At 42.2% G+C, this 19,020-nt stretch overlaps 1 protein-coding gene across 1 annotated transcript in view; it reads right to left on the bottom strand.

Moving 5' to 3' along the window:
• ank1a (ankyrin 1, erythrocytic a) overlaps positions 1-19,020 on the bottom strand; it is a 94,211-nt gene that overhangs the window by 67,839 nt on the left and 7,352 nt on the right. Inside the window, exon 2 of the mRNA XM_086206163.1 lies at positions 13,158-13,643. Within this exon, the coding sequence (XP_086062289.1) occupies positions 13,158-13,283 (126 nt within the window). The 5' untranslated portion in view covers positions 13,284-13,643. The remainder of the gene's footprint in view (positions 1-13,157; positions 13,644-19,020) is intronic.

The raw sequence follows: 19,020 nt of genomic DNA on the forward strand, positions 1-19,020 counted from the left end.
CAACTATTTTTGCACTTTGTTGAGGATGTGAAAAAAAAATTGTCAAACACCAGTGCCTTAAACTCGGCACCCAAAATGACATCGCTTCCATTCTGTATCCCCAAAGTCAAGATTACTCAAATGAATAATCATGTTAGATTTGACAAAGTTCCCCAGAGCCACACCAGACATTAGAGAACTGTTTTGACAGGCTGAATGGACTGTGACATCCAAAATAAATGACACATTACACAGTGAAGTGTATCTGAAGCAATACGATGCACGACACCGTCCTGATAAATGTGATCAGATTGTTCCAATGACGCCGACCTGGAGAAGGGAAGATGGGCAAAGTGAGCACGAGGGACCAGAGAGGCGGGAATAAAATGGAGTGGATTCAGTTTCCACGACTCAGCAGGATGCAAGAATGCAAAAATGACTAGAATGGAGTGACGGCAAGGGAGGTGGGGAAAGAAAACTGATGAATGATGGGAAAACAGCAAGTCTTTAAAAAGGAAACTGCTCGGTGATGACCTTCAGCCAAGGACAAATGACAGAGGAGATGAAGGCAATATAACGTTCATATTTTGTGTTTGTTTTTAATTACAATCCAGAAGATCAACATTAATGAGTGCAGGACATTTTTCTGAACGGTGATTCATTAAAGCCATCGTGGCTCTTTTGAGAAAGATGTATTTTGGTAAGCAGACAAATTCTGAAAATGTACCATATGCACTGCAGCTCAGATCTGATTCAGGTAGTTTGCGCAGTAACTAGTAATCTTTTAACCATTTAATTGCAGGATCTACAGCTTCATTATCTCCTGTAAAACTGTTAGAGATTTCTTTTAAATGAAGAGGGGAGGGATGGGGGTAAAATATTGATCTAGGAGTTATTTTTGTCACACAGAACATCCCAGAGGCTATAATATGGCCATACAAAGAGGAGGCAACAATGGCCACACACACTCACACACATCTGCGTCAGATGCAGAAGCGTTCCACCAGTGTGCAGGCAATTATGGGTCTGTGCCCGAGGGGTAGCGAAGGCCAAAGTCACAGCACTCAATGCTCTGACAAACATTTTCTCCATTACAAGCAGACTAACTCTCCTGCACCGCCTGAAGCTCCGCCATATATTCCCCTTTACTTGGAGTCTGCACAAAGGAAAATGAGTGCTCACAGAAAGTGCTGGAACTGTCAGAGTTGACTTGAGGAAAAAAAGCAGAAAAAGAATTGGGGAAATTAAGTTAACTAAATGAATAGGGTGTGACTTTAGCTGTCAAGAAAAAAAAAGAAAAAAAAAAAGAACTCACCGAATAATCTTTTGGAAAACTGTCCCTTTGTGTCTTCCTTGACATTGCTTAACTGGACTGACCTGGTCCAGATGGTTAAGATGGATTTACAGAGCAGCACATGGTTGTACAGGAAATGAAATATGGATGTGTGTGTGTGTATAACAATATATACACATTTAAAAGACTGTCTCTAAGAGAAATAATTAGTGCCGTCACTGGGCCAGATGTTGGTGCTCAGCAGGGTCACGTTAGCAAGTGCAGATACACAAAGTGTCAAGGACAGAAGGAGCAAAGAATCCCACTGCTTTCCTCAAACGGAAATAAAAAATTATAGAGTTTGCTTCTTTAAAGATCATAACATTATAAGACAGTTTACTTGAGGCCAGAAGGAAAAGAGGGATTATGTAGGAGGAAAGGAACAAGGAAACAAATGTGAGTAAATAAGATGATGTCAGTGTCCACATCATGATTGGAAGGTCCTCTGTATTAACACTAGGTGGCGACATTCATCTCCCTCACAAAGCAGCAAATATTGTGCTGACTAAGGGATGGCTGGCATTGGATGTGCCTGTGCTAAGTCTACATACATGTGCGCTTACATGTGATCTGTGTTCGAGGTGTGGTTGACCTTGTGAAGCTACTGCATTATGTAGACTCCCCTTTATCCTGAGATCATACCACAGCTGTCCCGAAGAACTGCCCCTCCATCCTCCCCTCTCCAACTGTGATCATAACAGATTTGATACAGAAATGCAGCTAAAACATTACCTGATCTTATAAAATGTGTCAAGTTTATTATTCTATATCTACATACACAACCATTTTCTTTTCCTTCCTGCCAAACAAAATATTAGGCTGCCACAATAAAAACGCTCCATCCCCCTCCTGTCTGCCTCTGTTGCTCATTTAATCTCTCGATTCTCTCTCTCTCTAAATGTGGATCTAGGCGCTGGAAAAACAGAGGGAGGTGTAAGGATCGGAAAGCATGATCTCGCAGTGTTGCAGTGTGCTGCAAGTAACAGCAGCAGCAGAGAGGCGAGGGGAAGGAGTTGTAGTCTATATTGAAGCAGGAGAATTGATTATGGGAGGGATGGAGGAATGTGCTGGAGGAGAGAGGAAGAGAAAAGGAAGGGGTAGGCATCTGGCTCTGCATCTGCTGGAGAAAAATCTCTGGGGTCAGCCAATTAGAGGGAGGGTGACACCACTATCCTCCCAAGCAAGCTAGTAAATCCTGCGCCACAAGACAACCCACGTGCCTCTGCTCAATGAACGTGTGAGCTCACACACAAGCACAATGACACGCACGGAGGGAGGAAACCAGTTTTAATACTAAATGAATTCAGAGGAAACATTTGGTTGCAGAAAAAACAAAAAAACCCAGAAAAACTGCAGGTTTGGTTTGTGATAAATGTCTATTTCAACCATCATTGGAATTAATGAAATACATCCTGACCAGAGAGCGCTCCTGTCTCTCCTCTACGCACTCGTTTATAACGACTGGCACCCAGATCCTCCCAAACCCACTGCCTTTGCATGACATCTGTGTCCCATAGCATCCAAATCCTTATTAGATCAATTTAAGTTTAGTTTTAATCATTTCACCTCAAGGGACAGTTCAATCAAATTACATACGTCCTCACTTCCCTCATGGATCTGACATTCTGCTCTTAGCACTTAAAATTACTCTATTTGCATGGATGTGTTACATTTGACTAGCTTTTTGCTCACTAAGAAAAAGTGAGGCGAGGTTTAGGAAACTGATGGTGAGATGAGATTAGCCTCAGATCTGCATCGATTTGTAACCATAATCAAAATAGATCCAGCTATCAGAGCCTGAACTTTGTGTGCATAAGTGATAAAACAGGTTTTCATTGTGGTTTATTTTAGAAAGGCATCAGTTTACTGTATTTGGAGCATTTAAGTATCAAGACATGAGATTTATGACTTGTTTTCATGGTAAATATTAGTACAAAGACAACTATTATCTAACTTGCATGAAAACTTAAGTGATGAATTGTCATTAACAGGTGGAAATTTGAAAGAAACAACAGCCCCACTTTGAAAAGTGCATACATTTTGAAATGTGCTGTTTGCATGAAGGTTTGGGTAAATGAAGACCCACTTATTTACTGGCCATCCCTCTGGAGAACAAAGTGCATACAGGGTGGGATGAGAAGTGAAGAGGATCAAGTCAAAGTGACACTACCTCTCCCTCTAGGGTTTCAGATCAAGAGGTTTACAAGTGACTAAGCTTTTAATAACAGGTCCACGATGCTACAAAACCGCCATGACACTCACCACAAGGATTAGATGACTAAAGAAATCTGCACTCCACTAAGTATGATTTGTCATCTGGGAGAACAGAGCGATACTCCAAAGTACCATTTGAGGCCACACTCAGGGCCTTGTGATGTCATCATCTGTTACCCGAAGGGATGCCTTAAGGTTTCATATATTGGTTGGTCTTGTTAGTTTCCGTTTCGTGTTATAATTTCTTTGCAAATGCACCTAATAACTTTGCACAACAGAGTTGCATCCTGTCGTTATAAGCGGGCTGCCTGCCCCAGGTGTGCATCTGATTATAGCAGCGTCTATTCGGTCGACTCTTCCCGTCTGGATGGAGAGAAGTTGACGGATTCCTTTTGTTCAATTAAATACTTCAAGCCTGAAAGTCTCCTACTCTCTGTTGTCTGTTTCTGATTACAATCTACTGGAACTAGCCGTTATGGCGCTATGGTCGAAACTTCCAAAAGTTTTGACACTATTCTGGACCGGACCAGACGACTTAAAATCTGACCCAATTTTGCTCCTTTTTCCGAGATCGTGACCTACAATTCTACAACAATTCTACAATTTCATTTAGCAGAAGCTTTTGTCCAAAGCGACGTACAACACAAGCAAGAATTTAGACCTAATTAAGGAAAAGTCCATAGGAAGCGCAAAAGTGCTTCAGTTGTGATTTGGTCACAGGTACTGCCATCTAGTGGCAGAAGAAGTGTTGCCCCCCCTCCCTTTTTTTTTTTTTTTCTTTTTTTTTTTTTAATATAACAGACATACAACATCACACAACACAGTTAGTGCTACATAATCACTAAGTGCTGGGTCTTGGACCCTCTGACTTATTCTACCCCAAAGAGGAGAAGAGTCAGGTTAAGTGCCTCGGTGCTCTCTGAACAATTGAGTCTTCAATTGTCTCTTAAAAGACCTGATGCTACCTTTCACACTTGCTAACGTGGCTCATCCAAACTACGATCTGGGCCAGAGCAGGGAAGGTGTGATAATGTCCGAAATTTTTCTTGTCCATGGTCAGAGGACTAGAACTGAGAATTACAGCTGAGAAACTGCTGTAATGACCCCCTGAATCACCGTTGGGTATCAAATTGAATTTTCCTTTTTCACTGTCAGAAACCAAAAAGGAATAATCATTTCAGTCAGGTAAATAAGTGACTCAGGCTCACTTTTATATTTTGCTCCCTCCCTGTGCTTTGGCTCTACCCTGAGGCTATATTCCTACAGCTTGAGAGGTCATCTCCACACAAAACACTCACAAATAATCACCAACACACAAGGAGCTTCCCACACACATTAGTGCAGGCCTAGTGTGGCATGCTTGCCTTGCATGGAAAAAACTTAGAAAAAGGTAACTTTGCTCTATAAAAAACAAAAACAGGAGAAAATGGCTCAGAACTTTAAAAAAAAAAAAAAGGTTAATCATGTTGTGTGCTGCAGAATAAATTCATGAGGGATAGAAACAAAACAACCTTTACATAAAGTGGATGGAATTTAACTGCTATAAACCCCAGTTAAATACTAAATATTTTAAACAGAAAAACGGGGCAAATACAGTCTTTTGGTAAGGAGGAGAGCAGGATCAATACAGGGGATGGTAGGCTGCACATTGCAGAGGCTACGAGCTTTCGTCCAAGAGATGCTGCAGGATGTGAGGATATCATGGCAGGACTCAGAGCACCTGCACATCAAACCCCACTAAGCTCCCTTCTCTACCTCCTGTCCTTTCCTCTTGCCTTCCTCATCAGCAAGAAGGAGCTTAAAGGGAAGAGGCTCCGGTTTGGCAATATACACCAAAAGATTTCCTTTCTGACCACAAGCTGTCCAGCAAATGCCTATCAAATTGCTCAAAGAAGATACTGCCCTCTTTCTCTCCCTCTCCTCTTTTTTTGGGCATGATGAGGATCCATTTCAATAACCCTGATCTCTCAATTCTTGTTTCAGGGAGTTACGTAACAGCTGTGCTATCAGAATAGCAATTGGGAGGAGAGATTAGCGCAATCGGCCAAGGAGAGAGAGAGGAGGGAGAGAGAGAGAGAAGGAGAGCGCTAGAGAGGAAGATGCAGGGAGGGAGCCACTAGAAGGAAAGTCTGAGGAAGCCCCTTTCAATATGACACATCATTTCACGTGCTGTCTCTCAAATGAATAGATTATACTGTGCAGTGGGAGGATGAGCAAAGACAGATGAAGCCGCCGTTAATATTTTTTGAGATTTAAACCCGTGTTGGGGACTGATGCAATTCTGAAACACTGCAGTCCTACATGTCGGGCTGACTTGATTTACAATTAGCAGCTAGGAGATGTACAAATAAACAGGTTGCGTCTTCCATGCTTACCAGGCTTTTATCACTCAGATAAGAACACAGAAAAAGCAGGTGCTGATGCTTGTGATTTCAGCCATAAATGAAAGAATTAATCACTGCAGTGAGGATGAAATACAGACATCTTTATCGCTGATCAAGAATTTTAAAATAACCTGAGGCTTTAGAGTTCTGGGAAAGCCGAACCCCTGCAGAGAGGGAGTGCCTGCTGTCATTCCTTTCTTGTTTATTTTATTCATGATCTTTCTTTCATGTTTTCACAAAGAACGGAGAGCAGCTGAAGAGGAGCGGATTCTCTCGCATTAATCAACCAAACCTGAATGGGTGTGGTATCCGTTTTGAAATCACTCAGCTTCTGCAACCTCATAAATAAAGACCTGCCATCGCCCTTGTGCGTGGGGAGGGGGAGGAGTGGGGTGGGGGTTGGTGAATTGGCCTCACGTGCGCCTTCCACTCCAGCTTTAATTAAAGGAGAGTACGCTGCAGCTCCAGCAGCACTTAGAGCCAGGAGCTGGACTCACTAAGACTCATTCTCAGCCTCCATCAACATGAGTGATAGTCCTGACCGGGCCTGCTGAGTCATCCGTCTGTGGGGTTCCACAGGGCCACCTGGATGCACACACACACTTTCAACTGGTGTGCCCATCACCTCAGAGGATGTTAAATAGACTTACAGTCATTTCATGGAGGCTAATGAGCTTAAAGCTTAAACCAAGTCTACACTGTTTAGTCCCAAAAGTAGCCACAACTATGTAAACCATTATCTCTATAATCATTGAAAAAGTACTTCCACTTCCTCCCACTTCACAAAAATGAAGCCAAAATAAGAGTCTGCACAATGATTATCTGGGAGTTGGCCAGCGGTATCCAGGTCCAACTCAATCATAAGTAATGGGTTAGTTCAAAACAACTTGTTTTTACAGTATGAGACAGTCATCGTTACGGGATTCTAGCGTAAAGTCTGCGCTGACGTCCAAGTTCCAGGCAAATTGTGACTGTGCAGAATTTTCAGCACACAAAGAGACCAACTTCACATCCACCAGAAAATATATTTATTAATGACTGAATACATACAGTATGTTGAATAAGATACTAAAGGCATCTCTGCCATCAGAGAAGATTTCCGCTAGCAGGCTGCAGTCTGAACAGTTCATTACAGCATTTAAAAATCAGATTGGACCACTGCAGATCAGTCATCACGTCTGTATTTCATGTCCAACCTGTTCCACTCTGTGGATGATGGACCGCTTTCAAACACTTTTAAAACAAGAACCGGTTCAGCTTATCCCAGGAGACACTGATCTACACTTCATGTATGAAAAATAGGCTCCCAAAGAACTCCAGAGTGTAAGAAGAGAAGTACTGCATGTCAACGGGTCTGCAGTTGTCTGAGACCACATTGGTTTTTGACTACAATAACAGCCTACTTACAATCGACAATCATAATTCTCATTGGATATCAGTATTCTAGTCAGAGCAGCTGACAATAATGAAATTAGTATGAAGTGACAGATTAGAACCAAACACATTGGCATGATCAGATTTGGAAAAAATCTCTTTGAGAAACTTTTTAGCAAATGTATTGGAGTTTGTTAATTTAGCTTTGTCTATGGACTGACAGACCTCACAGGTTCTTGAATGAAAATCACTTAGCAAAGAAATAAGGATGCACATGACAAGAACATACAACCATTTGCTCTATGGTCTCAATTCCACTTCCCATGTGATGCTTTGTGGTGAAAGCTGAAAGAAATTTGGATGATTTGGAGCACCTAGATAGAGCAATGTCACATGCCATCACACTCAGATGGTCATAATTTCACATGACTCCGTGTCTTCCTTATCTTATTGATCTCTACTCAACTAGCTGACTTCCTGCCCCCCAGAAAAGCAATTTCTGTGTTATTACCTCTGGCAAGTAGGTGATGATTTGGTTTGTTTGCCTTTACAAAGGATCGTGCAAAAACTGAGGATGATGTTGAGGGATGTAGTATGGGCCAAGGAGGAACCAATTCAAATTTGGGGCAATATAACAAAGTGAGAATTGCATTTTTATTTTCTTTCTCCGTTACATTGGTATCATATTGGCCCTGCTCACAGCCAATAGCATGCCCTCTCACAGTTCTTTAAACTATTATATTTCTATGTTTTTATTAATTAAAATGACATTCAGGAGTGTAAAACTATGCACTACCACTACACTGATGCAAGTAAAAACATATCCTCGCAGAGGTAATATATACAAAAAAATTAAATCAACTATGTAAATCATACGTCCAAGAAAGAAAAAAAAATCACTATCCACCTAAATAAGACAGAAAAGGTGACATATAAGCCAGTATTTATTTTTCCTGAGCCTGGAACAGCTGTGTACAGGTTGAACATATTAAAAAAATACATTTAATATTTAAATGTTGTGAATGGACTCAATTTTATATAGCGCTTTTCTACCTTAGCGGTACTCAAAGCGCTTTACAGTGTCATCTCATTCACCCATTCACACACACACACACACACACACACACTCACACACTGATGGTGGAGGCTGCCATGCAAGGCGCCAACCTACTCATCAGGATCAATTATGGGTTCAGTATCTTGCTCAAGGACACTTTGACATGGTCACCGGGGTCGGGCATCGAACCAGCGACCCTTTGGTTGCTAGACGGCCACTCTACCCGTAGAGCCATGCCGCCCACAACCAATGGCCATTTATACAATGGATCATCAGCTGCCAATAGCGTGCCAAGAATGATTGATTAAAATGATTTGCTCTGATTGCTGATGACAAGGATGCAGGTACCGGGCAGGCAGGTCTGATCAGCCGACAGGTGCCATCTCTGATGGGCTTAGTCACTGCTGCAGCACCCCTAATCCACTGCACCAAACCTGCACGCACACACACACACAAAATCATACATGCAGACAAACAGAATCAACACTAGACAACATTATGGTACCAATCTGTCTCAGACATCGGCATATTAACCTAAGAGACGGCTCCACTTCCCGGTCAGGAGGGAGGGTAAGAGACTTTGGAGGGCAGAGGCAGAGAAGCAGACAGAGACGAGGCTGGAATGCTGATCGACTGATGCCACCTCTGCTTTTTATTACGATCAAGACAGCACTTATACATCTCCTTCACTGCAATGTTAACTTGCAGCCATACCAGCTGCACAGCCCTGCTCTGTGGTGGTTGTATAGGAATGTGGGAGTATGCAGCTGAACGGTATCTTCAAAATTCCTGAATGCTGCGATATACAGCTGCCGCCACCACCTGAGTACTAGACAACGTAAAAACAACAAACTAGCCATAGTGCATCCTTACAAGACGTGGTGAGTCTCAGTGCCAGCACCACTAATAGCTCAGTCCTCAGCTGCCATAACTATCCGTCTCTGTATTTCACTGACCTGAAAGCATCAAGACAAGCCTCACTCAACTGTGTACACACCAACAGTGACCTTTTAACTCAGACACTGAGCGTGCATATGATACTAATGATTTTCTTTCAGTACACATATGACAAATAGTAGTGGCTGAGGCATTTAAATGAGTGTGTTTTAGGGAAGATGTTGCATCCAAAAGCATGTTCCCATTCCGATGTTGAGGAAGTTCAAGCTCAAAAGTTGTTACCATCTGAAATGTTTTAATGATAAGACAGAAATGGAGTGTCGGAAACATTGGAATTGAGTGCCAATACTGACGTTATTCACAGGCTGAGTTCTGCCACAGACCAAATATCCTGTACCTTCCATTGGGACCATGGTTCCATTGGTTTACTACAGCCTCATCAATTCATCACACACATAATTCTAACATCAACAATATTAATATTCAAGGGAATAGGCTCTGGTATCAACAGATGTGGATCACAATTAGATATGAAAAACTAATCAGAATTGGAAAGAAACCAAAACACTGAAGATCCCCCCTCCACCAGATTTTCTGAAAACTGGGTTTGTAGGTTTTGCAAAACAAAAAGGCAAAGGTGAAACCTCTTTGCTGGACGTAATTACACTATGAAGATGTGGAAAGATTCCAACGTTCTTATGTCACCACATGTTCTCACAGAAATGCTAGCTCAAAGCTAGCAAAAGGAGAAAGACACCAGAGACAAATCCATACTATTGCACAGAAAATACAGCATTGAATATACATCCCTGATGGGACTATTGGATTTGTTCATCACCCTGGGGCTCACCAAATAATGATCTCATAGTGTAGCAACAAAACAACTGTTTCTAAAGAAGGCAGCTCACTAAATGGTCGTAAAAGATCAGTGGTGCAATTATTTGATGGTTTTTGCCAACAACTAAACTAGACAAATTTAGTGTGCTTTGCTCAGAACTTTAGATTTAAAAAAAAAAATCTGATCTCATTCTAATTCTCTCATGGGAGGCAATGCAGTTCTAAGAGACCGAGCATAAACACCATTGTTTCTTTGTTTGTATGGAGTAAATCTTCAATATATAAAATAATGTGGTGACCTGCTGACATTATAGTCAAGAGAAAATGGACAGAATCAACATTAATAAAAAAGAATATTCCATGTGATGTTAAATATATAACAAATAAAATACCCTTTTTGGAAGTAAAGCTGTAAAGTATTCCTTCCTCAGAATCTCCTAAATATACAGAAATGTAAAGAGCTTAAAAAGGAAGTGTCGCGCAGATATGACCAACACAGTAAAGCAATACTTCACACAAGCCTCGGCTGGTAAACCACTGCTAGCTACAGTGATAAGATAAACGTGTCAAGAATGGAGGTGAACATAAGTGCTGACTGGGATTTAGGGCTGGTTCACATCGTGACAATGCTCATTTTTCAAGAGAAGCAAACTCATCAATAAAAGTAATTTGAGGACGACATTATCCACTGCTCAGCAACTGACCTGCACTGTAAAATAACACTACAGCATGAAGCCAATTAAAATGGCACTCTCACTTTTTGATGGCCATTCCTTACCTTTATGACTCCAGACATTCACCAATACATAAGATTCCTTTCCCCACACAGTTATGGAGAAATCATGTAAAACACATTAGGTATGAAAGTAAACTAAAGCATTAAAATGTTAAGGATTAAGAGATTTGTTAGTAAATTAAATTATGTCTTTGGAAGATCCTAAATTAAAATGTAAAACTAGAGAGGAAATGAGATTTTGAGCCTAAAAGCCCCATAGAGGCCATTATACTGGTTAGATTCAACTGCACCAAGGAAGAGGGACTCTTGTTATTGTACTAAGAAATGCTGAGCAACATTGAATTAACCAGAATATTTGGACCAACTGCAAAGAGTCGGTAGGTTATTCCTCATATAACAACTGAAATCACATCACTTGTTAAGGATAAAAGACTGAAATGCCTCCAGCAATGAAGAAACAGGAAGTTGCATAACAATACACCACTTTGTTGATGACAAAACGATACAGACAAAAAATAAAAATGCATGTGTTTTGATATGAGCCAACTGTGACAGAAACACACCTTTGATTGAACCTAACAGAGAAAGTGTTGGCTGCATCGTGAGGATAGAGGAACTTCAGAGGTGCAGGTCAATATATAAGACAGTTGATAAAAACATCCAAAAACAAGTGTTGAGTGGTAAACAGAACTGCAAAGCATGACAGTGGTTTTGATACCACCCATGCACCCATCAACCTCTTAATTACAGACTTTAGAATAAGCCTCTGTAGCTACACACAACAAAAAAAGAAACAAAGAGGGCAAGGGAGAGAAAGAGCCATAAAGAGAGAATTCCCCCAGTATTAACATCCGCTCCAGAAACCAGGAATGGCTGTAAGCCGGTGTTCGGAAAAAAAAAAAAGAAGAAGAAGAGGTTGGGAGGGGGAGCTGGAGGGGAGTCAGGAAGCTTATTTTAAAGACTTAAGCTGCATGGTTACGTAAGTGATATGGGATCCTCTGAAACAATACACTTTCAGTTAAAGTTGGGCTGCATTAGTACCCTCCCCAGAAACCTCATCCCTCCTCATCCCTACTGTTAGAGCTGCAGGCTTCCCCTTCTCCAATCTCATTTTAGCAGACGTACACACATATTGCACATGCATGCACAATTCACACTGCTCTGCACTCGGGTTCCTTTTCTCAAGAGCTAAAAAGGTTGATAAGCCCCGTTAGAAGTGAAGGACACAACGAATCTTCAACACAGGGGCTACATTAGGGTCATGAGAAACGGAATTATTGCATGTATTTAACAGATTGTTTTTCAAAGTGTCGCACCCAGAGTCCAGAGACCAACCCGTACTGAGACATCAACCCAAGGTGAATTTGAGTCATGCTGCCTTTCACCATTTCATTCTTCCACTGATTTTATACCTGTACACCTTTCAAACCCCCTGCCAAATACAAACAACAATAATGAAAAAAAAATACAGTCGTCCCCCCCTTCCCCCCCATCTGCAAGTGGCGGAGCTGTACTGTGTTTCTGTCCATAACACTGTCTCTACTGCATCAGCATCAGATTGGTTTACAGCCAGCTTGGCACAGTGCAGCAGACTCACAGGGCGGCTGGACTGCTTGATTGCCGGGGACCAATTTGCCACAAATACACAACAGCACAATCTGCAGATGACTCATTTTCATTCATGAGTTTGAGTGAAATGCAATGAGTGGCCAGAGGAATAAAGTCGACTCTACAGCTTTATGACATGTCCCTGCAGTCGCTGACCGACGGAGCGGAGATTTATTGTTTACAATGAGCTGGTCGCTCCTGCTGTGCCTGGGACTCCTCAGGCTGGCAGAAGCCTGCAGGTATTGCTCTGCGGTCATTACAATGCACATACAAGAAAAGCAGAGAAGAGACAAGAACGGACAGTTGCAGACAAGCTCACTGTCCTCATGATGATCAGTGCTGTAGTGAAATTTCACCACACTGCAGTGAAAACAAAGAAGAGAGATGTGAGGAGGGACGGGGACACAGTGAGAGGTAGAGACGCTGCCTTATCAGACGGTTTAGACAGGACAGTCAAAGCAGGTAGAAGGCAGTCAAGAGGAGTAGGAGAGCATGCAGCGTGTTGGAGCGTTTCCCCGTGTTTGTATGTGCAGGACATACATGTGTCAGGGAGACTGTTTACACACAGTAGAAACACAACATGACAGGGTTTCCATGTGTGCCCTGGCACCCCTGACCATAGTTTAGCATGACATAGAAAGACAGAGGGGAGGACTCAACCTTCCTGCCCCCCCTCTCTAGCCAGCCCTCCCTCCCAACCCTACCCCACCCCTGACCACCTGTGCATCGTCCCAGTACCTTGCGTTTTTTATCCCGTGAGCGGCTCCTCTTCTTGACCCTCTCCTCCTCTTTCTCTTTGCGCTCCTGCTCTGCCTGAGCTTCTAAATCCTTGTTCTTGCGGAGGTGCTTGGCCGCTTGTGCCATGGCGTTGGTAGGGGTCTGGGTGGTGTTGGCGTGTCCAGATCTTACAGCGGTGGACTGCGGGGCAACAGCGCAGGGACTTCTGCTTGATGCACGCCAACACTAGTGCTGCCGCTGCTGCTCTGTGTTCCTCTATGGCCCTGCAGAGTCTGAGAGCGTGCTCACCCTCTGCCTCCTACTCCTCCTCTTCAGCAGTGCAGTCACACACACACGTGCATGCACACACACACACACACACACTGGCAGTCCTCAGCCGTCTGCTGTGGGATGCTACTGCAGCGCAGCACGGTCTTTCTCCCTTTCTCTCTCTCTCTCTCCATCGTTCATGTACATATCCTGCCTTCCTCTTCGGTGTCCCGCTTTCTGTGTAAGAGGAAGGTTTACAAAGAGGTTTTGCTTCAATTATACTTGTTTTTCTTCCCCAGCACCTTCTTACTCATCCCATCACTGCTTTAACATTCTGGTAAACTGCTTCGATGCCCCCACCTACCCATCAACAAAGATTAAAAAGGGATAAACTGACAAGTCAGTTGAGGAATAGCCTGAGCAGCTTTAAATCAAAGTCAGTTCTTCCTCCTCACATTGCATTGATTTTGCTTCCTTTTCCTGTATTTAATTTCTCAGTATCTAATAGACCTGCTGTGTGTCCATCTGTGGACAATCGCTAGGCTGCACAGGGAACCCACAGCCACACTCAGCTTCATTCATACACACTAGGACACCAGAGGGAATAAAAGAAAACTGAAACATGCATGAGGAAAAAAAAAACACTACCTTTTACTCGTTAAGTCTCCCCCCCTCTGTGAGCTTTCCCCTCCCTCTCTACTGTTCAGGTGCTGCAGCAGGATTGGTACTCGTGCAAAGATGTTGGTGCAGTGTAGTGCTTGTGTACATAAGGACTGTGAGCAGCTGCTCCATGACTGTCTCTTGTAAAGTGTGACACATAGTGATGGTACCAGAAGCTTTGCTTCCCTTGTGTCTTTTCTGGATTTCTGCATCCCATCTTCCATTTCCCTGTTACACTTTTTCATACGGAAAAGATACATGGTCATAGAAATGTAATGTAGCATGACAAGTTGGATTTCTGTGTCTTTTGCTCAAATACAATGAATGTGCGGCTTCATGTGTGAGGGATGAGGTGCATAAGGAGAGAGATGTTGATGGAGCCAGCACCTGTTTACTGGTATTGCTCTGCGTCTCTCCTTCCCTCTCTCCCTACATCACCCCTCCCTCCCTCAGCCCTTCCCTCCCTCCTTCCCGCTGCGATGCTGCTGACGCAGGCAAAAAACGATCCTTAACATCTCTCTTTGCTTGGCTCACTATACATCACACATACCGTTCACACTGATATTGTAGATGCATAAACTCAGTCCACACACATGCCGAAGCATGTGCTTCAGTACACACACACACACACACACACACACACACACACACACACACACGAACAACTGGTTAATAGCCGTTAATATATCTGGTAGTGTTTTGCAGTCACATCTTCCTTTTTGGCCCATTTTATCTCAATTGAGAAGGCAGCATTAACAAATCTATACGAACAGACAGGCAATTACCACTCACACCCACCATCTTAATTATCAGGTCTTTTTTGACAGTTGTCATTTATAAAGTAATGACTTTTTACTGTACAGAGCCCAAAGTAGTGGCTCTTCTGAGATCTCCAGGCTGTTTCTGTATTATCTACCAGCAAATGAGAATTTGTTCCATTTTTGAAGCTGTTCCCTCCGTGTTACTATCATTATCTCTGACGGTTTCCTGCCCAAATCCCTGTTTTTAATGCATTGCTCTTTTTTTGAGATTTTCCTCTGCTCTCCTGCCAAGGCTTCCCCTGATCTGATAGCAGCTCCTTATACTGCAGCATATGAATGAAATGAAAAGATGATATTGCCTTCTGTTTGCAATACTATTACACAAATCACTTGCTCATATGGTCTAGCAATGACACAACACACACAAATGCTGATTGGCTGACAGCTCTGTGGCAAGAGATCCATCACAATATTGAACTCATGGGAAATGTGCCTAAATGAATCACCAGAGGGACTAGCTGCTCTGGTAAGAAGGAGACTTTTGCTTAGCCAACCGGATTGGTCTTGTTAAGCTTTACTCTATGCTGAGCTAACGTAGGTGCAGTTTTACAGTGGATTTTAACACAGCCAGTGGGACCACTTAGCTGGATCTGGATCATGTGTAGATGAACCAGGAGCAACCCTGTAGGGAAGAGGGAGCTCCACATCCATCAAATAATCAAATACAGATATAATGTCTCTCTAAACATTCGACAACAGGCAGAATTACACTCAAAAATATGCTTTGATAGAACTCTCTTAGCAGGCGGGGGGGGGGGGGGGATATGTGCCACGTAACAGGATGGACCAATAATTTAATAAGGGCAGCACCAGTCCAATTTTTGCTTTTCAAGGGCTCCATCAGCCAATTTTCCCCCATTTCCTAAATTGTTCATTTGTATACCTCACTGCAATTGTAACATGAGGTCAGAGATTATTAAAATAAGTTGGGGGCCATTCGCAACCGAGCTGCACCCTCCAAGGATGAAGCGCCAAAAACTACACTTTCACAAGTGGCCGCTCAGTGCTGTTACACCATGATCAATGACCAACTTAAGTGTGCCTGATTAAGGGTGTGGCCTCTGAGTGGCGGGAGGGATGTGGTCACTTATCACTAGTCAATCAATCAGTCAGATTCACCTGTCGCTCCTCTCCAACTCCACCATCTCACTGAAAACTGATGACTTCCTAGAAGTGGTCAAAAAGCCAAGAGGCTGAACTGAAGCCTTCAAAACTTCAGCACAAAGGGGAATGTGACTCATTCATCTTCCCTTTGTAGACTGTTTGTGGTCATAACTGAATTAAATATGTGGATTTTACGACTACACATCCAAATAAAATGGAACCGATAACCTCTACTTGCTCCTGATGTGTAGGTAGGCACCTTGCATGGCCGTTTCCACCATCTGTGTGTGTTTGTGTGTATGATACGAGCTTGTTAAGAGGCTTGAGTATCGTTGAGGCAGAAAGGCATGCTCAGTACACCCCCAAATAGGGTTTATATTTGATAAAGCTTGATTTGGTTTTGTACTGAAATTACTAGAACGTAATCTCTGCCTGGAAGGTAGTAAAATCAAGTTTGATACTAATGTGGAGTTTAAGGGAAAGAATAGCAGTGATGAAAGCAAAGAAAACGAAGCAAAATTATTAAATTAACACTTTGATGAATCAGTTAAAAAAAATCATGTTTTCAATGTCTACAAAATGACTAACTTGCAACAACCAATGATGACACATAATTGAATCAGAAATGCATTGTGGTTCACAATTGGACGATTGATGCAACTATGCAGGAATCATAAAAAATGTTATTTACAATTTAACTCAACTTGTAGCCACTTCATTTGAATTATATTCAGAAGACTTCAAAAAAATATGACATAAAACTGATTACATGCAACTGCTGTTTTGATACCACCTTTGAAGTTTGACATGATGGCTTTTAAGCTCACGTTATACAGCTTTAAGAGGGTGTTGATGTGTTTGAGGCTTGAGAAAAACACAGCTTAGCAAACAAAAAGAATAACCTTTGCTAGCAGGATAGTATTAAGTCATTAGACACTGCAAAACTGTGAAAAAGGATCAAATATGCAAAGTACAGCTATTCAAAAATGTGAATATCTGGCTGTCATAACTGAATCGAAGTTGAATGCCTGAACCGTCTCAGTTGTACCATCAACCAGTCTTTACCTCATTAGTCTGTAACCAACACAGAAAAAAAAAAAAACCTGCACTGCTCTGCGGTTCAGTTAGTCTGGACCCTGTTTGATCAAATCTGTAATATGCTCGACTCGATGCAAATTACTACCGTCAAATTACTTCTTCTCCTGTAACTAACACTTCTAAATATCTACAATCACTTGTTCGTTTGTCTATATGTGACATGATCTTCATTAGCAACCCAACTGCAAGAACCTTGCAATGAACCACAATAGCAAATGTTAGCCTGTTTCTAACCAGTTTCTCTTCAGACTGACCCAGCACCCGCTAGCACATTAGCCGCTTCAGTGATCCTCTAAAAAGAGTAGACTGGCCTCACACACACACGGTGAAGAGTGACAGGAGAGACAGCCTATTGATGAACATATAGAATCACCTTTTACTGCTCTTAACCTCAACATCAAATCTGGCCCTGCAGGACATCCCCTCAGCGAGCCAGTCGCGTAACTGTTCAAGTGGAACCAGATTCATGTCTCCACTTGAAAGTGGAGATGCCACATTGTGTAGGTCAAGTGTGTTAACAGGTGAAAAACTGGACTTTCTTGCTGGTGATGCTGAAAGTAAATGTCAGTTTTGCACTCATCTACACCCACGCTGCAGGTGAAACTCTGGAGACAATATCCTCATTTCCTTGTCTAATTTAGTCATCCAGCACATCATCGGGGAGCGATCACATGGGCGTACTGGTAGAGAATATTCCTCAAACAAATGCTTCATTTAATCAGGGATGGCCGTAATGACAGGAAAGCTAATTATGAATGTTATTGCTTTGCATCTGTTATATTCACATCAGCAGCAGGCTCAAATAACATGGATGCTGATGACTGAAGTGCTCTCCTCTTCAAGTCCACGTCAGCATTTCCAATAGCAAAACACTCCAGTGTGACAGTTGGTCACGGCCCACTGTGAAATATAATATTTTATAGTTTAGGTTCTCTCTTCTGCATCCGTGGCTTTTACCACTTATTCTATTTCAGCAGCGGTCACCTTAAACTCTCACTTTATTTGTGCTTCTGCAACATGGATAAACACTGAAGACCATTTTGTGATTTCAAGTAGATCAAAGGATCATAACACTGCCCTTCATAACCACGTGAAACAGATTATCGCTGGTTATCACAGGAGATCAATTGGACCGAAACAAACTGAAGAAAAGAGGTCAGACAGCGCCCTCTATTGACGTGTATGGTGTACTGCATTTAAGAGGCACAGGAGCACTCCCCACATGCTTGCACTAAGCCAGGGTGATCTAGCTTTAACATTTAATACCAAAGTACCTCATTTTTATAGGATTAGGATGGTAGAATGTTACATTTAAAAACTTTAACACTATTTGTAATTGAAAGAACACTCACTTCCTGCAGTGCTGACCACTGCTTTTTACAATTACCTCTGCAATCCATTTTTCACTCAATATTGTAACATTATTATGTCTATGGTGCAACACAGCTGTTAAATAATTGGCTGTTTGCATGTAATGGTAGCAAGGTCCTTTAATAATTAATGTGACTGGCTGTTTATGAGCCAGGGAACTTGGGTTTTATTCATGCGACTTCGTAATGAGCTTTCATTGTGGGTTTCATTTAAATCATGTAAATGAACTATTCATTATTACAGTCAATAATCTTTTTGATTGCTATTGATGAAGTGTCCATGACCAAAATATTAAGACTGTTTTATTGCCCACCCCTATGTTTCACTGTTATGTATGAAGGTCTAACAAATCTATGGAATTCTCCCATTGCATTCTTGAATTAAAACAACAAAGGGTTGCAAAAATCAGCTTCTGTGAAATTCTACTGGAGGGAAGAACCTGCCTTGCACCACTTACACCATGGATCACTTAGATTTTGAGAGTTGCTGCACAGCAGAGCTCCACACTGCAGCACACAGCCAACTCAGCGCAACACCACAGGGCTGCACAGATCAGTGTT

The sequence above is a fragment of the Aulostomus chinensis genome, chromosome 6 (genome assembly GCF_037954235.1).
Source record: "Aulostomus chinensis isolate RoL2024-O1b breed Wild chromosome 6, RoL_Achi_v1.0, whole genome shotgun sequence".
In the NCBI taxonomy this organism is placed as follows: domain Eukaryota; kingdom Metazoa; phylum Chordata; class Actinopteri; order Syngnathiformes; family Aulostomidae; genus Aulostomus; species Aulostomus chinensis.